Source organism: Gadus morhua, chromosome 3 (genome assembly GCF_902167405.1).
Source record: "Gadus morhua chromosome 3, gadMor3.0, whole genome shotgun sequence".
Classification (NCBI taxonomy): domain Eukaryota; kingdom Metazoa; phylum Chordata; class Actinopteri; order Gadiformes; family Gadidae; genus Gadus; species Gadus morhua.
Window position 1 is genome coordinate 9,797,529 of NC_044050.1, and position 19,508 is coordinate 9,817,036.

General features: G+C 42.6%; 2 protein-coding genes across 13 annotated transcripts; one reads left to right on the forward strand and one right to left on the reverse strand.

Moving 5' to 3' along the window:
* Nucleotides 1-83: 83 nt before the first annotated feature.
* Nucleotides 84-15,051, forward strand: si:dkey-162b23.4 (sodium/hydrogen exchanger 9B2). 11 transcript variants are annotated; one of them, XM_030350859.1, is made up of 13 exons: nt 84-229; nt 1,439-1,607; nt 2,669-2,909; nt 3,369-3,539; nt 5,438-5,580; nt 6,104-6,231; nt 7,367-7,542; nt 8,322-8,428; nt 8,937-9,086; nt 10,557-10,665; nt 11,277-11,413; nt 11,836-12,058; nt 14,123-15,051. In XM_030350859.1, exons 2-13 carry the CDS (start codon nt 1,473-1,475, stop codon nt 14,182-14,184), a joined length of 1,782 nt encoding a protein of 593 aa, XP_030206719.1. In that variant the 5' UTR covers nt 84-229; nt 1,439-1,472; the 3' UTR covers nt 14,185-15,051. The 11 variants fall into 11 exon arrangements, with proteins under 11 accessions (XP_030206719.1, XP_030206726.1, XP_030206716.1 ...); XM_030350866.1 differs by having other exon boundaries at nt 86-229; nt 2,708-2,909; XM_030350856.1 differs by having other exon boundaries at nt 87-229; nt 1,330-1,607.
* Nucleotides 14,986-19,453, reverse strand: cisd2 (CDGSH iron sulfur domain 2). 2 transcript variants are annotated; one of them, XM_030350873.1, is made up of 4 exons: nt 19,362-19,453; nt 19,149-19,262; nt 17,573-17,787; nt 14,986-15,872 (listed from the first exon to the last, which is right to left on the reverse strand). In XM_030350873.1, exons 2-4 carry the CDS (start codon nt 19,249-19,251, stop codon nt 15,783-15,785), a joined length of 408 nt encoding a protein of 135 aa, XP_030206733.1. In that variant the 5' UTR covers nt 19,252-19,262; nt 19,362-19,453; the 3' UTR covers nt 14,986-15,782. The 2 variants fall into 2 exon arrangements, with proteins under 2 accessions (XP_030206733.1, XP_030206732.1); XM_030350872.1 differs by having other exon boundaries at nt 19,149-19,395.
* Nucleotides 19,454-19,508: the final 55 nt, after the last annotated feature.

Consider the following 19,508-nt stretch of genomic DNA (forward strand, 5'->3'; position numbering starts at 1 on the left):
TGAGATTCCTACACTTTAGTTTCTACTAATGGTCTTGGAAGATGAGTAGAACTAGAGAATTACAGACAAACATCCATGCACCCACACATCCATGCACCCACCCACACCCACCACTAATCCCGCTCATTTCTGCTCGCAGTCGCATGTCGATTCGTAGGACCAACTTGTTTCTCATGAAGCCTCAACCTATGTCGCAATGGTGTGATGGTGGAAAATCTCGCACAATGAGGTAAATTTACCTTAGCCTTTTCACATATTTACTTTGAATTCAACCGTGTATGTCGCGGTGTCACCTTGTGTGTCACCGTTGTGCGTTGGACTTGAGCTCTCAGCTGCTGTAACTACAGCTAAGCCGGTTGCCACACCACGGGGCGGAAGATATGAGCTAATCAGATGGTTGTAAATGGCTAGAAATGTAAACGGTGGCTACTATTAACCTCGCATGTGGCATTTCGCCTCACCGAGCCTTATCATCATTCAAACAATGCCAACGTGGGTTACGTGTTGCTTTTTGATTACGATGACTGCACCCTTAGCTTGACAGATAGGCTAGCGTTGCTTGAACTTGAGGGGAGAGGATCTTGAATGGTAGTGTTATCCCGGTCTACCGTAACGCATCTTCGTGTCTCTTGTTTCACATGAGCTGCGTACGCCAATTCAAAGTATCTGGAGCGAGAATGATTACACCAAGCAAGAATAACAATTACAAGGAGTTTGAATGTGGATTTTCTTTTAGAATGGGAAAATGCAATATCCGAAACATTTTATGGAAACGGATATCCCTCTACCGGAAGTCCCACCCTCTCCCGCTAATAACCCTTATTTGGAGCATCCCGTTAGTTGCGTCCCCTGCGAGAAGAACGCCTGGGAACCGGGACGAATGTAGATTAGACTCGATTTGGGCCATATGGTCATGTCACGCTATAAGCGTTGATTAGTGTGCGCTCCTCTTCACAATTGGATTAGTTTAAAGTCTGTTGCGACGACCGTTATTAGCATTTGGCGATCGCTTAAACAATTTTTGTTCTCAGCCTTAACTTGGTCTGAACTGGTAATGGGAGGTTAAGAGCTCTGGAAAGCGAGGCAAGCATTGATGACTCTAAAGGGCTTAACATTCTCGGCTGTTGAGAAATGTGAGGGATTTTATGATTTTTTCAAGATGAGAGCTCATTGTATTGGTCATGAATACCATGAGCATATCGAGGATGCAACATGATCTGCACGCAAGGCTTGGACACTAGTAAGATGTAATTTCCTTCAGTTGCAGTTAATAGTATCTCCAGCGTCATTAAGTCAATACGTCTTGTTCCTTTCCTCCTGATTAAACAGGTGACGAACACGTTGGACCGTGAGACATTTTCTTATACAGGTGCATAGCCGGAGAGGTACCGCCCATCGATGGCCAATCACTCGCCTCCTGGCTTTCTGTGTTAAAAAGGTGAAGGATTCTTGAGATACTACAGCTACCTGCCATGGAGGAAGACCAGAATAAGACGGCCACGCCTGAGCACAGTCCGGTCCACAGCTCTGTTCCAAGCCCGGCTGCCAGCCCACTGCCCAACCCAATCCCGGACAGAATCGTCCTGCCGTCAACTAACAATGTGGAGGTAGCCTTTATTGAAATACACTCATCACTTACCTAGTTTATTTTTACTTTATAGAACTGAATCACTTAAGTTGATATTAAGAAGAGAAGAGAATGCCCTCTCATTCTTAGTTTGTATTAGTGATTAACTGTGTGAAGTTGAAGCAAAGGAATAAAGATGTATGAACATGTTATAACAGCAGTAATAACTAATCAGACGGCCAGTCTTCGATATTTAATGACCTTAAGCATGATTGAATAGTCCGGTTGAAATATGAATAGGAAATTATTATTTCTTCTATCAGAAGTATTATGTTTTTTCTAATGTCTAAGTTCTGCTTGAACTTTGAGACAAATCCTATTTCCCCAAAACAGTGTATCAGTGCTCTATCTTGCTTTACTGCCACTTCCCAGTCCATTGTGCAAGTCTATATCATTATTTGATTTGTCATATTTGGAGAAATAGTAAAGCTTGCCCTGATGTCTGTGAGCCAATAGTCTAAGATAAAGAACTTCTGGGTGTGGCTGTCTATAGCTACTAGTCTACTGTTAATATCATCGTTATCGTTGTGTTTAATTTAGAAGATGTTATAGGACAGTAAAGTAAGTGTTAGGGATGTCATGTTTTTGATCCAAACATTGAAGTGGGTTGAAAAAGATAAAAATGTTCAGCAAACATTTTGTGTGCTCAGCATTTTAAAATCACAGTTTTTCTGTATAGCTATATAGTTACGTTGGTATCTAGTCTAGATGGATATGGGTTGAAAGGTACTGGGTTTGATCCCCAATGTCTGCAGCCTACCTGTATCCTGCATCCTTGAACAAGATGCATCTATTAAATGTCGTAATTATTGTAAAAAACATTTTCCAGTATTTGGATTCAGCGTAACATTTTTCTCTGGGGACGTCCTCTGTCCGAACTCAAATCCCAGTTTCCCCCTCTGCAGCTCTGTACCACAGCACAACAAAGTATGAATACTAAACGTGTGTGTGTGTGTGTGTGTGTGTGTGTGTGTGTGTGTGTGTGTGTGTGTGTGTGTATACCCTTACAACCCCTACTGCCCGTACTAAACCTCACACTAGAACACCTTGTCCTCCCTCTCCTGCGTCCCTCTCCTCCAGCACCTCAACGTCAACCAGATCCAGGTGGTGGTGCGCCGTAGCTCCACCCCCAACGTCACCGAGGAGACCACCTACTTCCTGCCCCGCAACGCCGTGGTCGACGCCGGCACCAACACGGACCCCCCCGTGGTGTGCTGCCCGCTGCTCCGCAAGGTCTGCCCCTGCCCCCCCAGGGGCCTGCTGGCCTCGCTGATCACTAAAGGTACCAGCAGAACCCATGGTACCATGGTTCAATGGGGTCGTTTAGCGCTCCATGCTTTTTACAACGATGGTTTTGGATGAAAGTAAAAAAACACAATTTGACAGAATGTCTGTTACATGTGCTTATTACACCTTTCGGAAACCCTTTCACAATTGCTGCATGGTTTTCTCTATAACTTGGTATAGTGACAGCTGTGTGTTAATATAGAATTGGGCTGTGTTTCCTCAAGTTTTTCATCGTAATCAAGTCTCATCTCGTGAACAAAGTAATCAACAATCGAAGTAAACCGTTTATATTTGACTTTTTAAAATCAAACAAAATCAACTTCCTGTTTTCTTTGCATTTCCTTGATGGAAGTAACCAATGGGAGTTGAATGGAAGTTTGCTTGGTCGTACGTGGTGTTCTCCATCCTCATACTGTGTGTGTGCGTGTGCGTGTGCGTGCGCGTGCGACCCCAGTGATTCTGGCTGCGGTGCTCTTCGGCGTGGTGTGGGCCATCACGGAGAAGGAGTGCCTTCCGGGGGGGAACCTCTTCGGCATCACCGTGCTCTTCATATGCGCCGTCACCGCCGGCAAGCTGGTGGGCCTCATCCGCCTGCCCGGGCTGCCCCCCTTCCCACCTCTGCTGGGTAAGACTCAGGGCGCTGGGCTGAGGGAGTTCCGCACCAGTGGTTCTCAACCTCCGGTCCGCCGGCCGGTTATGGCTTGGTGCTCCCGGGATCCCCCCACAAATAAATATGTATTTATTTCAGAAACATATTTTTCATGTCTACTATTACTACTGGAGGAATTAGTTAGTGGGTGGGACCAAGACGGAACTGTTTTGAACTGAAAATGAGCTTTATGTGTTTACAATAATAATCACCACTAAGCACATATGTGTCTAACGGTGGCATTGGTTGGTAAAAGGATCAAGTCCCCTACAAGTTGGTTTATTTATTTTTTGTTCAATAATAGGTACATATATGTAAGGAATAATCACAGAGAGGCCGGGCAATAAACAGTTTGATATGCCCGGCTCGTGGACGGCTTACCGCCCGAGACGAAGTCGAGGGCGGTAACCTTCCGCGAGCCGGGCATATCAAACTGTTTATTGCCCTGCCTTGAGGTGATTATTCCGTTTATTCTACTTTGCGCCGGCCAACATAATAAAACAATTCATATACTTTAATAATTAGCCTTTTTCTTATTCGTATTGCATGCTTATTAAATGTATGCTCTGTTTAAGTTCATCTCCCTCGAAAAGTAGTTCCCTTTAGAACTACGGTGAATAACGTTAGCTCAACTGTAGGTAACGCGTTTCTATAGCAAACAGTGACCACACAAGGTTGCAACTGATCACTAGTTTAACAACGTAGTTGTTACATTCGTATCAAGTCAGCTTTAATGACGATCGATCAAACATGCACTCCTTGGTTTATTTTTACAACGGACCTCATGTTTGAAATGTATGTGATAGAAAACGATACAAGCGGCGTATTGATCTACTGTGCTCAGTCAGCAGCAAGTAGAACCGACAAATCAGCGGGCAATATGCCGGATTAATGCACCCCTCCCAGCCAATCAGAATCTAGCATTCTTAAATGAAGTAGAATAATCGGCTATAATCGGGAATAGAACGGGAGTATAACGTAAGACATCGCAAATCGTTCGGGAATTTTCCTGGGCACATCGGCTATATTCGTTAATCTTCCGCGCTTTATCGTGTTTTATCGTCTTTATATCGGCAACCTCAACACTCGAAAGACCCTCGAGAACCCTAGACAAATAACGATTGTGAGTGACCAGATTGTGTTAAGGAAGACCCTCAATCTGCCACTTGGGTATAAATAGGGGGTGATGGATGGATGTCCTACTTTTATAATTACAGGGTACTTCGCCCATTTAGAACCGGCGTTCTATTATTATAAAATCGCTATTGTAATATAAATAAATATATAAATAAATATCAGTCTAAACCAGTCTCCCCTTTGCCTTCTCCCGAAATGACGCCAAATGACGCCAAACGCGTCATTTGACGTGTTTGGCGTCATTCGAAATGACGTCAAATGACGCCAAACGCACTTCGGGTGTCTTCCCTGGCATACATTGTTATGTTATCGTTATAACATCGGGTATGTGTAAATGCTACCCCGATAAATTGACCCGATCATACATTTTTAGCCCGATGTCACCCGAATCACCCCGACTTCCACATCGGTGGTCCATCGGCCATTAGCGGGATGGTGTAAACGGGGCATTAATATTCTGCAGCTGTGGTGCCTTAAATTTTGACCTTTGTTTAAAACTGCTGTGTAAATATACAATACACAAAGTTGGGGTTAAAAGGTACGTAAACGCCAAATTCACGAATTCAGTTCAGAACAGTTCCGTGTGGGTCCCACAAAGTGTTATTTTCTTACTTGAGTTAAACATTAATTACGAGGAAAAAAAAGGTTATTATCTTCTGTTATAGCCAGTGCTACACGAAACTGCATCGTCAAATTATCCCAATCACGATGATGTCTAATTGTTTTTCCCTGAACAGGCATGTTGCTGATGGGCTTCACATTGAGGAACATCCCCGTGGTAACCGATGCCGTCTACATCGACTTCAAGTGGTCGGCGTCTCTCAGGAACATCGCCCTTGCCGTTATCCTAGCCAGAGCTGGGCTGGGCTTGGACCCTTCGGTACGTGGGCCACACAGGAGCTGCGTCATACTCAGTGATTCATGGCCTGCTCCTGACATGTGACAGAGTTCACTCTGAAGACACTTTTACCACAGCGTCTTGCAGCGAACACAGAGGCGTGTCTTTAAAGAGGTGTCTTGCTCTCGGATGCCTACAGGTTTAAATGCTGACATCGGGTATTAAAATGGGAGACGTTGGTATTTTATAAATCCCAGACGGGAATTTCAAGCGAGAGGGAAACGCGCAGGAAGTAACGGATTTGCAAATGTGAATAAGAGCTGAATTCAACAAGATAAGAGATGGTTGAGCTTCACCGGTCGCTGCTACGCCATCATGCCCCCTAGCTGCTGTTCCAAGCAGAATTAAAGCGGTAAATGTTATTTTGTTGTCCTCTTGTTAATAGTTGTTTTGTATTTTGTGTGAATGTGTTTGCGCGTGTGTTTGTGTGTGTGTGTGTGTGTACGGGCACGTGTGTTTGCGTGTGTATGTGTGTGTTGATGCCCATGTATGCGTGCGTGTACAGGCGCTGCAGAAGCTGAAGTCGGTGTGTTTGCGGCTGGCCTGTGGGCCGTGTATCCTGGAGGCGTGCACCGTGGCGGTGGTCTCCCACTTCCTCATGGGGCTGCCCTGGGTGTGGGGCTTCATCCTTGGGTACAGCACCGCTGCTCACTAGCCTTCTGTCCACCCCTCTACATTAGCCTCCCAAACCCAGTCAAACTGAACTGAACTTGTTTGTTTGATAGACTACAGACTCTGTACTATATTCAACCATTATTTAATAATAGTTAGTGTTATTAAAGGGGATCACAGTAACTGCTTATGGCAGAGCTGACATCTAGCATCGCTACAGGCTATCCTCCGTGGTTTTAAAAAGAACAATTAAAGGGCGCTTTGGTAATTGCACTCTCTTGCAGGTGGACCATTCATGCATATCTTCATGGGGGCTGTCAAACCGCAAGTCTGTCTTGATCTATACACAGAGTATATAAAAAAAAATGCCTGAGCCTGAGCTGAAAAGTGCTGTAGGAAACCCTGATTGAGGCTGCTTTTATCAAGATTGAAGAGTTGTAAAGAGAGAGAGGGGGAAAAGAGCGAGTTTTTTTGACTCAACAAACCCAGAAAAAGTCCTCTCCCTATCTGGTCCCTTCATCTATTTTCTCTATCATCGAGGAGTTGATTGTTGTGTGATTGACAGCAAGTATTTATTGTATTCTCTCTGAAACAATCAGGGAAGAGATGCACAGACTGCTCGAAAATTAGCCAGGAGATGTCCAAAATCTAAATTGGCCAATCCAGAGGCAGGCGCAGTCAACTAAACAGAAACCGTTCTCACGGAGCAAAATGTTCTCACGGAGCATTTCACGCACCACTAGCTTTCAACCTTCAGCACCTTTCTAATAGTTATAAGATCATTAATTCTAACTGAGTCCCTTTTTGAAACCAAAGGACACTTCATAAAGACAGAGCTTGAAAAAATAAATAATTTAATTACAATTAATTGTGTAATTTTCATCCACATTTCATTATCCCGAGGACACTTTCAATAAAAATGTATTTTATATAAAAACAAGCAAAATTAGGCAGAGAAATTAAGGCCTGGATATTTGGCAAGACTTACTTCTATTCTGTCCATGGTTAAGTGCTCTTCAGTGGAGGACTGATGTGTTCTCTCTCTCTCTCTCTCTCTCTCTCTCTCTCTCTCTCTCTCTCTCTCTCTCTCTCTCTCTCTCTCTCTCTCTCTCTCTCTCTTGCTCTCTCTCTCTCTCTCTCTCTCTCTCTCTCTCAGCTTCGTCCTGGGGGCGGTGTCCCCGGCGGTGGTGGTGCCCTCCATGCTGGGACTCCAGAAGGACGGCTACGGCCTGGAGCAGGGCATCCCCACGCTGCTCATGGCGGCGGGGAGCTTCGACGACATCCTGGCCATCACCGGCTTCACCACCTGCCTGGGAATGGCCTTCGCCACGGGTGAGTAAGGGAGGGCAGGTGGGATGGTGTTGGGGGCGGCCTCTTCTTTGGAAAAACGATGGAGATCAGGTCGTGTTATCTTCCTGCTAAACTTGAACTTCCTGCTAAACAAAACCCCAATGAAATTTAAATCCATTCCTGTTATTATCATTCCCTCTTCTCCGAACTGGAGAACACCTCCAGCTGGTTCTTCCAGGGGAACTTCATCCCTCCGGTGTACCGAGAGCCGTGAGAACATGTGCACCGGTCTGAGTAACTGACTAGGGGGTACCCCCCATGCTGCTCGCCCTTAAAAAGCCTCCCACTACGTCTCCCCCTCGCTACTCCATACCGGGGAGAGTCACTGCAGATAAAGGGCATGGGAACATGGTGCCATGATGCCAATTCATTGTACCTATACTTGTACCGTAGACCTGCTCAGAAGGGGTCTTGGGTCCCACAGATGCTCTCAGGGCCCTGAGAAGACCTCTAGTTAACAACCACCTAACTAAGGTGTTCGTTAGGACACACCAGGAAATGTTGGGTCACACAAAGATGGGCTTACGTCTTAACGAATGGATCAGCTTTTAGTTGGCAACGTCACTTCCCTCAAGTCCAAGTCAAATACCGATAAAAATAAATAAAGTTTTGCAATGAAACAACTCTCATTGGGTTTTGCATGTGTGCTCACGTTAGGAGCAATATCTAATTATCGATTATATTTGTAGTTGCGTATGCAGCAATATGAGTCGAGTGATGTGCCCTGCCTTCTATGGGCTAATGTTGTGTACCCCCTGTAGGCTCCACGTGGTACAACCTGTTGAGGGGGGTGCTGGAGGTGGGTGGGGGCATGTTGGCTGGCATCCTGCTGGGATTCCTCATCCAGTATTTCCCCAGCGTTGACCAGGTAAGACAGTCCATAGTACTACTACGTAGTACACATTAGAGCGTGTGTGTGTGTGTGTGTGTGTGTGTGTGTGTGTGTGTGTGTGTGTGTGTGTGTGTGTGTGTGTGTGTGTGTGTGTGTGTGTGTGTGTGATGGTCTCAGACCAAGGGCTATTGGTTAGATCCTGTTAGCTTGAATTTCTTGTAATTCTACTCTAAATTCTAGCTTTTACAGAACTGATGCATAACATGGGCTGGCCTTTTCTGATATCGATACCCGTCTTAAAAGGATAAATATTTTCACTTCTGTGTTTTGGGAACATTACATTTATAAAGTATTACATTTCTTTGACGTGAAGATGTTGGAGTACGAAGTTCAATCTGTGTTTCATTTAAACTGATATATTTGAAACGTATATATATTCAAACTGACATTTCAAAGAAATTGTCTGCCTAATATTTGTTAATTGTTTGAAATATTTCCTTCAAAAATATATTTTTGTGTGCTTCAACACTTTGCTTCCCCCCAGAAACACCTGGTGATGAAGCGTTCCTTCCTGGTGCTGGGTCTTTCTGTGTTCTCCGTGTTTGGGAGTGGAGTCGCAGGCTTCCCCGGTTCTGGAGGACTGTGTACTCTGGTGCTGGCTTTCCTGGCTGGGTTGGGCTGGGGCAAGGACAAGGTACAGTACTAGATAATATAGATTTATTAGGGCTGTCAAACGTTAACAATTTAATCGCGATTGATCGCATTGTATTGGTGGGTTAAATCATGACTACTCACATTTTTTTAAATAGGTGAGTGCAGCATGCAGCACTCAACTATTGTTCTTCTTAAGTTTTTTTGTTTTTGTTCTTTATTATTCACCACAAAACACAAAAAAAACACCACAAAACTGCGACCTATCTCCTTCCAAAAATGTTCTCTGAGTGACTCCATTCCAATTTTAAAATGTTCATATAAGCTTGGAATTGCGCGGTTCTTTTCAGTATTCTATTTTATGCTTTTTAAGATATTCTACTTTTAAAATACAATTTTTTAAAATGGGAGGACGGCGGAGCGACTTCACCAGTGCAATTTCAGCAGTGCAGGGTGATACATTTGACCTTTCAGATTCTTCAGTTAAATTCCTTTAACATTTCTGTATTTTTAGCAATGCTTTGCGCTTTTCATTCAGCTTTCACTTTATTTGATTTTAACCATTCCATTTTTTTTTAAATGGTGTGCATGTTTACATTGTTTACTCCATTTATTTTTTTGAACTCTGTTCAAATCCCTTCACTTGATTTAAGCCATTTAACGTTTCTTTACGTCTTAATCTATGTGGCTTTATTAAAACATATTTTCACCCTCACTGTTCTATTTGAAATCCATTCCAATTGAAATTAAATGAGATTATCAAATGGAATGACACAATATCCTTCATACCAAATATACTGTACTTAATAAGCAAAAACAAGACAGTGTGATCTTGAGGGAGTTTTACTCAGTCTGGGTTTAATATGAAACTTAAGAATCACCACTGATTTGGGAATTGTACAATTGTAAACCAACGGTTACTTCTACAAGTGTAGTTAAATTCAAATAAGTGGCGCCACATATTTGGGAATTGTAAACAGGCTGTCACTTACTGCAGTTTTTATCGGGCACTTATTGCAAGTTTGATTCAATTTAAAGTAAGTGCAACTAAAAAAAAAAATAATACTGAAAATAATATTGACATTCTGTGGGCAGAAAATTAATGAAAGAGAATGTGCGTTTATTTTTATGAATCAAATTAAAATAAGAATGCGTTAACAAATTATTATCACGCTAAATTGAACAGCCCTAATATTTATACATTTTGTAATGGGGCCAACTGAAATGGTATTAGAATACATTAACAACAATCTTCATTAAACAGTCTGTACAGCCTTCTTGTTTTCAGTTTCCCCTTTACAGCATAATATCTTTACACTGATATATTTATGTTGACAACCTCCTAGATGGTCCTTCCTATCCAGCAGGCAGCTGATGGACTCACTGTGGTCCTGGTTTGTTTCCTCAACCAGAGGAAACACCTCCCCCATGCGGCTCTCAGTGGGGTCCCGGCCCTGCTCTGTGGGTCCCCACTTGTGTTTATGTGTGTTTATGTTTGTGTGTGTGTTTCTAGATTCACGTGGAGGAGGTGGTGGGGACAGCCTGGGATGTGTTCCAGCCCCTGCTGTTCGGTCTGATCGGAGCAGAGATCAGGATCTCCCAGCTGGAGGCCCACACAGTAGGTGAGGCCCCGCCCATCTCCAGCATTGAGCCAGCATTGGGCAGCCATCTTGGTTCTGAACGCTAGCTGGGTGGCGGAATCATAGACATACAAACATGCATAGACGCCGCATTGACTGCTTTGGCCTGTTGCTATTATTGGTTAGGGCCAAACAAGTAAGATGGCTGCTAAAGGTGAACAAGGTCCATTGTCTCTCATTCAAATCCCTCCCAGGCTGACACACACAAGTTTGCATAGCGTACACAATGCAGATAGTATCTAGTGTTGTGTTACGGTCTGACGGTCTCTCGGGAGGTAATAAAAAATCCCTGTTCTAAAATTAACATTATAATAACATTTTGTATTAGATTATCTTATTCAGTATAAAACAGAAATAATGGATAAAATTCAACTTTTTCAATATCTTTTTAATCAGGTATTAAGTATAGTAGCGGTCACTATTTTAATCATCTGAAGTTATTGATTTCACATTGAGAAGGTAACTGTTAGTCGCCCTTTCTCAAGGATAGACTGCGAACATTGGGGCTCAAGTGTGTGTGTGTGTGTGTGTGTGTGTGTGTGTGTGTGTGTGTGTGTGTGTGTGTGTGTGTGTGTGTGTGTGTGTGTGTGTAGGCCTGGGCATCGCCTCCCTCCTCATCGCCCTGGTGGTGCGCGTCCTCTTCACCTATGTGTGTGTGCTCTTTGCTGACTTCAACACCAAGGAGAAGCTCTTCATCGCCCTGGCCTGGATGCCGAAGGCCACTGTGCAGGTACTGCAGCGCCGCTCCAGGAGGGGCTCCTGAGAGGGGCCCCTGAGAGGGGCTCCTGAGAGGGGCTGGAGGGGAGACCCAAGACCTTGAAAAATGGTGGAGGAGAGCGGATGAAAAAGTCTTGTCCATCTCTGCTCCCTTTCTTCCTACATTAATCTGCCATTGAGGTGGCCCTGCTACGCGTCCTTATGTGGATGTCAGGCGAGAAAGATGTGCGGAACCTATCTGGGAAGAGAGGCCCTGATAGCTCATAAATTAGCCAGGAGTTGCAAAAAATCGTACATCGCTTTATAAAAGAGAAAGGCACGTAGTCCACCAGCACAGATATAACCGCGACTAACTCAGTCAGTCCTCAGTAAAGGTAACCATAGCAACTACCTCCAGTAACCTACTGTTGCCCCCCCTCCCCCCCCCTCCTGCAGGCGGCCATCGGCTCCACAGCGCTAGACATGGCCAGGATCAAAGGGGACCCCGTGCTGGAGCGCTACGGTATGGACGTGCTGACGGTGGCCGTGCTGGCCATCCTCCTCACCGCCCCCGTGGGGGCCCTTGCCATCGGCCTGGCCGGCCCCCGCCTGCTGCAGAAACCGAGTAGCCCGAGCTGGGGTGAGCCCGTCAAACACAACCTCTCCTCCTTCCTTCTGGGTAGGTACAGGGATCCATTGTCCTCCATAACCTGAGTAGAGCCCTCCTCTGATTACCTGATTACCCCCACACCGAGGGTCCTCGGGTTCCTTTAGTAAGTAGTGAGTTCTGCTATGTAGTACCTTCGCTGCTTCACCAGCCTTTTGTTTGGCATACAGTGTGTATGAGCCTGTTGTGAGAGTAATGTATGGTTAGAAGAGTTGTCCTACAGTTGTTGTTGAAACGGTGTGTATGAGCCTGTTGTGAGAGTAATGTATGGTTAGAAGAGTTGTCCTACAGTTGTTGTTGAAACGGTGTGTATGAGCCTGTTGTGAGAGTAATGTATGGTTAGAAGAGTTGTCCTACAGTTGTTGTTGAAACGGTGTGTATGAGCCTGTTGTGAGAGGATGGATGGTTCGAAGAGTTGTCCTACAGTTGTTGTTGAAACGGTGTGTATGAGCCTGTTGTGAGAGTAATGTATGGTTAGAAGAGTTGTCCTACAGTTGTTGTTGAAACGGTGTGTATGAGCCTGTTGTGAGAGTAATGTATGGTTAGAAGAGTTGTCCTACGGTTGTTGTTGAAACGGTGTGTATGAGCCTGTTGTGAGAGGATGGATGGTTCGAAGAGTTGTCCTACAGTTGTTGTTGAAACGGTGTGTATGAGCCTGTTGTGAGAGTAATGTATGGTTAGAAGAGTTGTCCTACAGTTGTTGTTGAAACGGTGTGTATGAGCCTGTTGTGAGAGTAATGTATGGTTAGAAGAGTTGTCCTACAGTTGTTGTTGAAACGGTGTGTATGAGCCTGTTGTGAGAGGATGGATGGTTCGAAGAGTTGTCCTACAGTTTTTATTGAAACAGTTATCCCTTCGCACTAGCCTCGTGAGATTAGGATGGTCTCAAGAGCAGGTCTCAAGAGCAGTTGTCTTGTAACCGAAAGGTTACTAGATCGATCCCCAGCTCCTCCGAGCTGGGGATTGATGTGTCCCTGAGCAAGACATTTAGCCCTAACTGCTCCTGACGAGCTGGCTGTCGCCTTGCATGGTTGACTCTGCCGTCGGTGTGTGTATTAACCGATGTAAGTCGCTTTGGATAAAAGCGTCTGCTGAATGCCCTAATTGTAATTCAAGAGTGGTTCAAAGTTCAGTTTCTTGCTGAGGATCAGTCTGGCCTCGCTCCCAGGAATTAACCTTTCATAACCTCAATCAAAGCCATGGGAGGAAGTTCTGCAGCTCTTTTGCCCTGCATGGTACCGGGCCGGCTCAACGTGCCCGAAACCGCACATTTCTGAAACCACCCTCGGAGGTGGTTTCAAATCTATCCGGACCTATGCGGTTTCGTGTTAGGATTCGTCTGGACGTCTGAAACGCTTGATGGCAGTGGCTCCCCACCAGCTGGGGGATGTCCGAGTTGCGTTGAATTTTTTATTTATTATTTTATTTGTATTCTTTTTGTAGCTTTAAATAAAGCCCCTTGATAATTATTATTTATTACTAACTGTACATTTAAAAGTATTTCTGCTCAATTTAAAAGGTTGAATCTCCTCGTGACTGAATGTTTGTATACAGTGCGCAGGCTTGATGCGCTCCACTTTTTTCTGTGGAGAACCAGCGCCTTGAATATTTACTACAACGTTTCTACAGCTCGACGCGGTTTCAAAATGACTCCGTCTTTACGGAGTGCGCCTTATAGTCTTTACGAAGTGCGCCTTATAGTGCGAAAATACGGTAATTCACTCAATTCACAAACTCATACCCCTCACTAGAAATGTTGTGTGAAATGATTTTCAAGCAGTCTTGCAGTATCAGCTTGGTAGATGGAACAGCGAGGTGTCCGATAGGCGGAGATCTAGATCAGCGGGAGTGGCCAGCGAAGCTGTGCATGGTGGTGCATGGTGGGAGTTGTTGTCTTCAATCCACAAGCGCCAAAAAGTCACTTTCTGCCTTTTCTCGGTCAAGACGGCACCAAATTAGAATTTTATTTTATTATTCGACTACATATAGGACCCAATTTAAATATTCATGCCTCCACCGGTGAAATGCTTCTTTAATGTTTTTGTTTGCTCCTTCTGATAATATTTATTGTTGCAGGTGTTGCCGCGGCTACAGATGGAGACGAAGAAACTCCCGTCAGTTATGAAAGTACGCTCTGAGTACACTACGTCATGAGAGTGCTGCAACCATTTCTTATTCATAATGGATGTAACCAAAAGGAAAGAAAGTGTGTTTACCTATGTTGTAGTTAGTTGGAGGCTATGTGGTTAAAAACAAAACTCAATTTTATTTTTTATTAAACGGTTACAAGGCCATTACGAATCCACTGTTATGCAACTGAAATGCAATAATTTATGAATATATTTTTAACTACTGATATTCTCTTCGCAGAAAGAGCTATAGTTACAAGCAAATACAATAAGCTGACATTTGAATGGCGTACTTATTCTTTTCACTGTTTTGTATTTAAGACAATGTACTAGGTTTTTTTTCTACAGTGTTTTATCAGATTTTACACTTGGTATTTCCCAGCTACGGGTTTTTTTGTTTATTTTAATTACAAGTATGAGATTGCGATTCTGAATTAGCGGGGAAAAAAAATCAATCATTTTTTAAAGAAATAAATGAATAAGACATTTGTTTTCAGTAATACCCAAACAATTTGTTCATGATATAAAAGATGTTCATTTCATTATATCTAAAAAAGCTTTTGTTTTAGTTTATCTGGATTCTTTGAAAATCATGCAGTCTTTTTATATTCATAATTTACATGTTCTCGTACAACTAATCTGTTATGTCTATCTGTTATTTATGAAAAAAGTTCAGGAAATATGTTGAGCTTTATATCGAAACAAAAAATAAACATGTCCAAACTGTACCAAAACTTGACATGTCAAATGTTTGTTTCACAAGGTATATGGTCCAAGAAACAACACAATGATGGTTTACTTTCACAAAAGTTCATTTAGAAATGGCCAGATCTTTATTTTGTCGATAAGAAAATAAAAGTGCTACAATACCAGTTATCTACATGTGTTGATTTGACGATGACAATACTTACAGCGAAATTTTAACTGAACGACTGCAAGACAAAAGTAAGATGCATGGAAACACAAATCACTAATTTGGAATAACGGTTTCTTCCAGTCATTAGTCATGATAGTAAAAACAAAATAGTTTGACAAACTTAACCAAGTGATGAAGGCAACTCATTTGACAATAGGTTGTAAACAAATCTATATTTTTAAGGACATGAAAATATGGAGTAGATTCAAGCAATAACTTAAGAGTATATTTATGTAAAGACCTAAAGCAGACTCCAAATGAACCCTGTCGTTGATGTTAAAAAATTCTAAATAAATCCTCATGTTTATATAATATATCAAACAAGAAAAGAAAGTATGAAATGTACAGTACGTAGTGCAAAAGCCCATTGGAAGTCCATATCTAAAAATAAGACAAACCTACATTTAAATTCATCATTGGCAATAACAAGCAATTGGAACTGCATTTAAGTTGTCCCCTTTGGGTGTTCCCAATAGTTTGGAACAGCAAGAATCGTCCTGTAGGCATTTACATTAAGATGCACAAAGTAAGCAGAGAAGGTGTGTCGTTCTATGAACATGTGGAACAGTGATGTATATAACGTAACTAAGAATAAAATGATGACAACAAAACAAAAAGATACAAATTGAAAAAGTTCTGATCTAGAAGACTGAAGACACAGGTTAGTACCAGGGGCGGCTGCACAGGTGTATTATAGGATCTTCTTCTTCAGTATGAGGGGGCCCACGTTGTCTCCCGTTAGCTCGTTGTGCTTTATGTGGGATTTGTCACAAACAGGAAACTGAAACACAAAGCACGCTCTATTACGATACACTGTAAAGCACGACATGTGCACAAGCCAAATTGAGTTCACATATTATTCCATGTCTTATCTCGGATCAAGCAGTCCTACGTTATAGCAGAACTTCTGGGGGGAGACGCCCCCGAGCCAGGGCCTGAAACCTAAGACCTTAAGGCAGGGGTTCTCAAAGTTTGGACAGATGAGGGCCAATTGAGGAACCCAAAATTTGACTGAGGGCCGCCAAAAAGATTCAGGCGGGAAACGCCGTAAACATCCCAGTGGTGAAGAAAAACATTGTGGCCGGACCTCCGGGAGTGAGGTCAAGTGAGGTCTAAATCACGAAACTGAGGTTCATCCTTTCAAAGTAATTTAAAGTCGGATTAAGACTAACAAATGTAACAGGATTTAATTGAAAGCTAGAGAGAGTCGACTTTTCTCTTCTATATTTATTTACTTTTGTTTAAATTCATATTGATAATATAATAATTAAAAAATATATATATATATTAAAATCATTTTTCTTTTTACTTTCATCTGTATGTCATTGCGGGCCGCCAGGAATGTTTCTGCGGGCCGCCATTGGCCCGCGGGCCGCACTTTGAGAACCAATGCTTTAAGAGTTCGAGTGTCCTGTTAAAGCGAGGTCTTCTACCTCAAAAGTTTGGCTAACCTAATCCAAATCAGTAGTGATTAACTTCCTCAAACATCCACTGTCAAATAAATCACAGACTTTTTCTCTATACAAAGTACGCCGAGTTGGGACTTGCAGTCCCGTCATTCTGCAGTTTGAACCGCAGCATACTTGATATCACCATCTGCGGTCGCTTGGCAACACTCTGGTTATCCTCCCCCAATAAAACAAAATATGATATATAAAAAACACCCGGCCTCTGCGTTTCATTTGAAAGATAAGAATGCATGTATCCCCATACTTAAGAGTGTTTGAGTTTGTTAAAAGATCTGTAGCCTACACATAGAAATCGAATGAAATGAGACAAAAAAGCAAACAAATGGATCAGAGTTCAAACAAACAGTTGCAGGTTTTCTCCGCCAACGTTGACACTTTTTGTTACGAAATGCCTTCTGGGATACTTGGCTGTCCCCAGTGTTTCCCCTAGATTGTTTTGTAGCAGTGGTGCTGTGAGTTGGTAACCCGCTAGGGAATCCGGGGGCAAGCCCCCACCCACCCGGAAGGAACATTTTGAAAAATAACCCTTTAAATGGTTACTTCTGGTGAGATTTTTAGGGGAAAAATGTACAGATTGAGCTTCCAAATATGAAACACAGAGGGATAGAACAGAGTTAAGGTATCTGCTGAGACCAGATCATTGTGCAAATGTGCCTTGAACTTGACAGAAACTTTCACTTCCCTAAAATGAAGTGATGACTGCAGTGGCGCTGACAATCCAGCAGCGCCACTGCAAAAAAATAAATATATATAGTGTTTCCCCTACATGCTGAATGCATATAGGGGAAACACTGCTGTCCCATGTCCACAGAAGTCACCTCTCCATGCATCCTCGATGTGAGGAGCAAGAACACATCCGGGCAATAGGTGTGTACTCGACGAGATGCAGACTATTTAACGGAACAGTACTTTGTCTGCCACTGATGACATTTTACAAGAACACAGGTACAGACAAGAGAGCAAGAACGCTACAGACTGATTGAGAAAGAGCTTGAAAGGGACATGGACTCACGGTTTTGGAGCGCCAGCAGCGACAGTAGCAGACATTGGCGCTGTTCAGGTCCTCGATGTCGATCTCGTTCACCACCTTGGGATTCTCCTTCTGGATCTTCAGGTTGATCAGGCTGTCCCTCTGCTTCTTCTTCTTTGGTAGGAAAGGTCGGATGGTCAGGTAGCCTAATAACGCCAGGATGCCTAGCAGAGGGAGCAGCCGCAGCCACTCTGACACTGAGAAGAAAGCACACACACACACACACACACACACACACACACACACACACACACACACACACACACACACACACACACACACACACTTGATTTGCTCATTCTTTAAATAGTCATCTTAGAAACGTAAAGACCCATGATTTCCAATCTAACTTTTGATGATATTTCAATGTCCGATTGGTTTCAGAGAAAAGTTTTTAATTTGAGCACTCTCTGCCTTAATATTTGTTTATGTATCGATGCAAATATTTATTCATGTCGATACATATACAGGCAAGACTTTATGCCATATGATTATACACCAACACAAATAATGTATATCAACTTCCCGTTTATAAGCAGCTGTTGGTATTTCCTCATAGTTTCCCATGCAGCACTACAATGGTGGATAAGGTTTAAACAAAACAAGATTTCGACAGATATATCCTCTCAACCCCACAAACAAGGCTGATATAAAGCTATAATTGTTATTGTTATTATCATCATTATCATTAATAATGATAATAATAATAATAACGGTCACTACCTTTTTTCTTACCATATTCAAGTTTAAAACAAAAGGATAGGTTGTTGCAAACACTGCAGAAAGAACCCAAACACTACTTAATAATACCGACTAAATGTGGAATGCTTATTTTGTTTTTTCTATATATCCATAATATCTCTGGGCTGCATAATTGAGGATTTACCTTTGATCCCAAATGAAGAATCTATAATCTCATTAACGCTTAAGGTAAAGTATCATCCCATTCACATATAGCTTTCATCTTCTGAGCTACAGTCTTAACATTCCTGCAGGTTGTTCACTCTTCATTCATCTGTGACAGAACCCATTAACATTAAACAAGGGTGTGAAAAACCCTAACTAAAATCCCATTACGAAGTTTGATATAAACTGATCCAAAACACAATAAAAAGTCAATCTCTCAAGGCAAATATCAAAACATTATTTTATTCAAAAAGTACGTGCAACTAGTATTCACTTGCAATCTACTCTTAAAAGTTCACTTTCTCAAACTGTGGAGTAAGAATAATTACAATGCATTTCTAGACTTCTATGTCCCGAGGACAATTTCCATATCGATGACATAGTTCGATTGCACCACGAATCATACGAATCATGTATCAGGAACATGTGTTCTTCTAATGTTCAATATTACTATAATATTACAGGTATTACGATACTTGGTCAATGTTGGATATTTCAAAAGAAGAACAACACATATGAAAACGACATGAAAAAACCTGATTATTTTCATACACAGAAACAAATCTAACTTTAATGGGAATTTACAACCTAAACGGCAGTGGAAGTAGTTTCCATACAGAGGACACTATGTTGGGACATTGTCATATCCTACCTGTTAACCTTGCAAATCCGCCGATGGTCTCTGGAAGAGGGAGCTTCTTCAGGTAGGCTGGAAGCTGCACCTTGATAATCCTGGAAATCGTTTCTAACACCATCTTGGATAGGTCTGTACAAGACAAATTAATTTGAGTAGAATAGTTGCTGGGGTTTGTTTCACGTCAATACGTACGTTTTACGTTATAGCGTTGGCTTAACCGTTTCGTACCATATCGCTGAGTACCTCGCACACAGCCTGTATGAAGTAGAGACCTTGAGGTAGCGTAAACTGTTTGGAGAATTGGCGCAACAGCAGCCAGAGCCCTCTTGTAATTTAGCCAATGAACAGTAGAGGAGTTGTTGTCATTTGATTGGC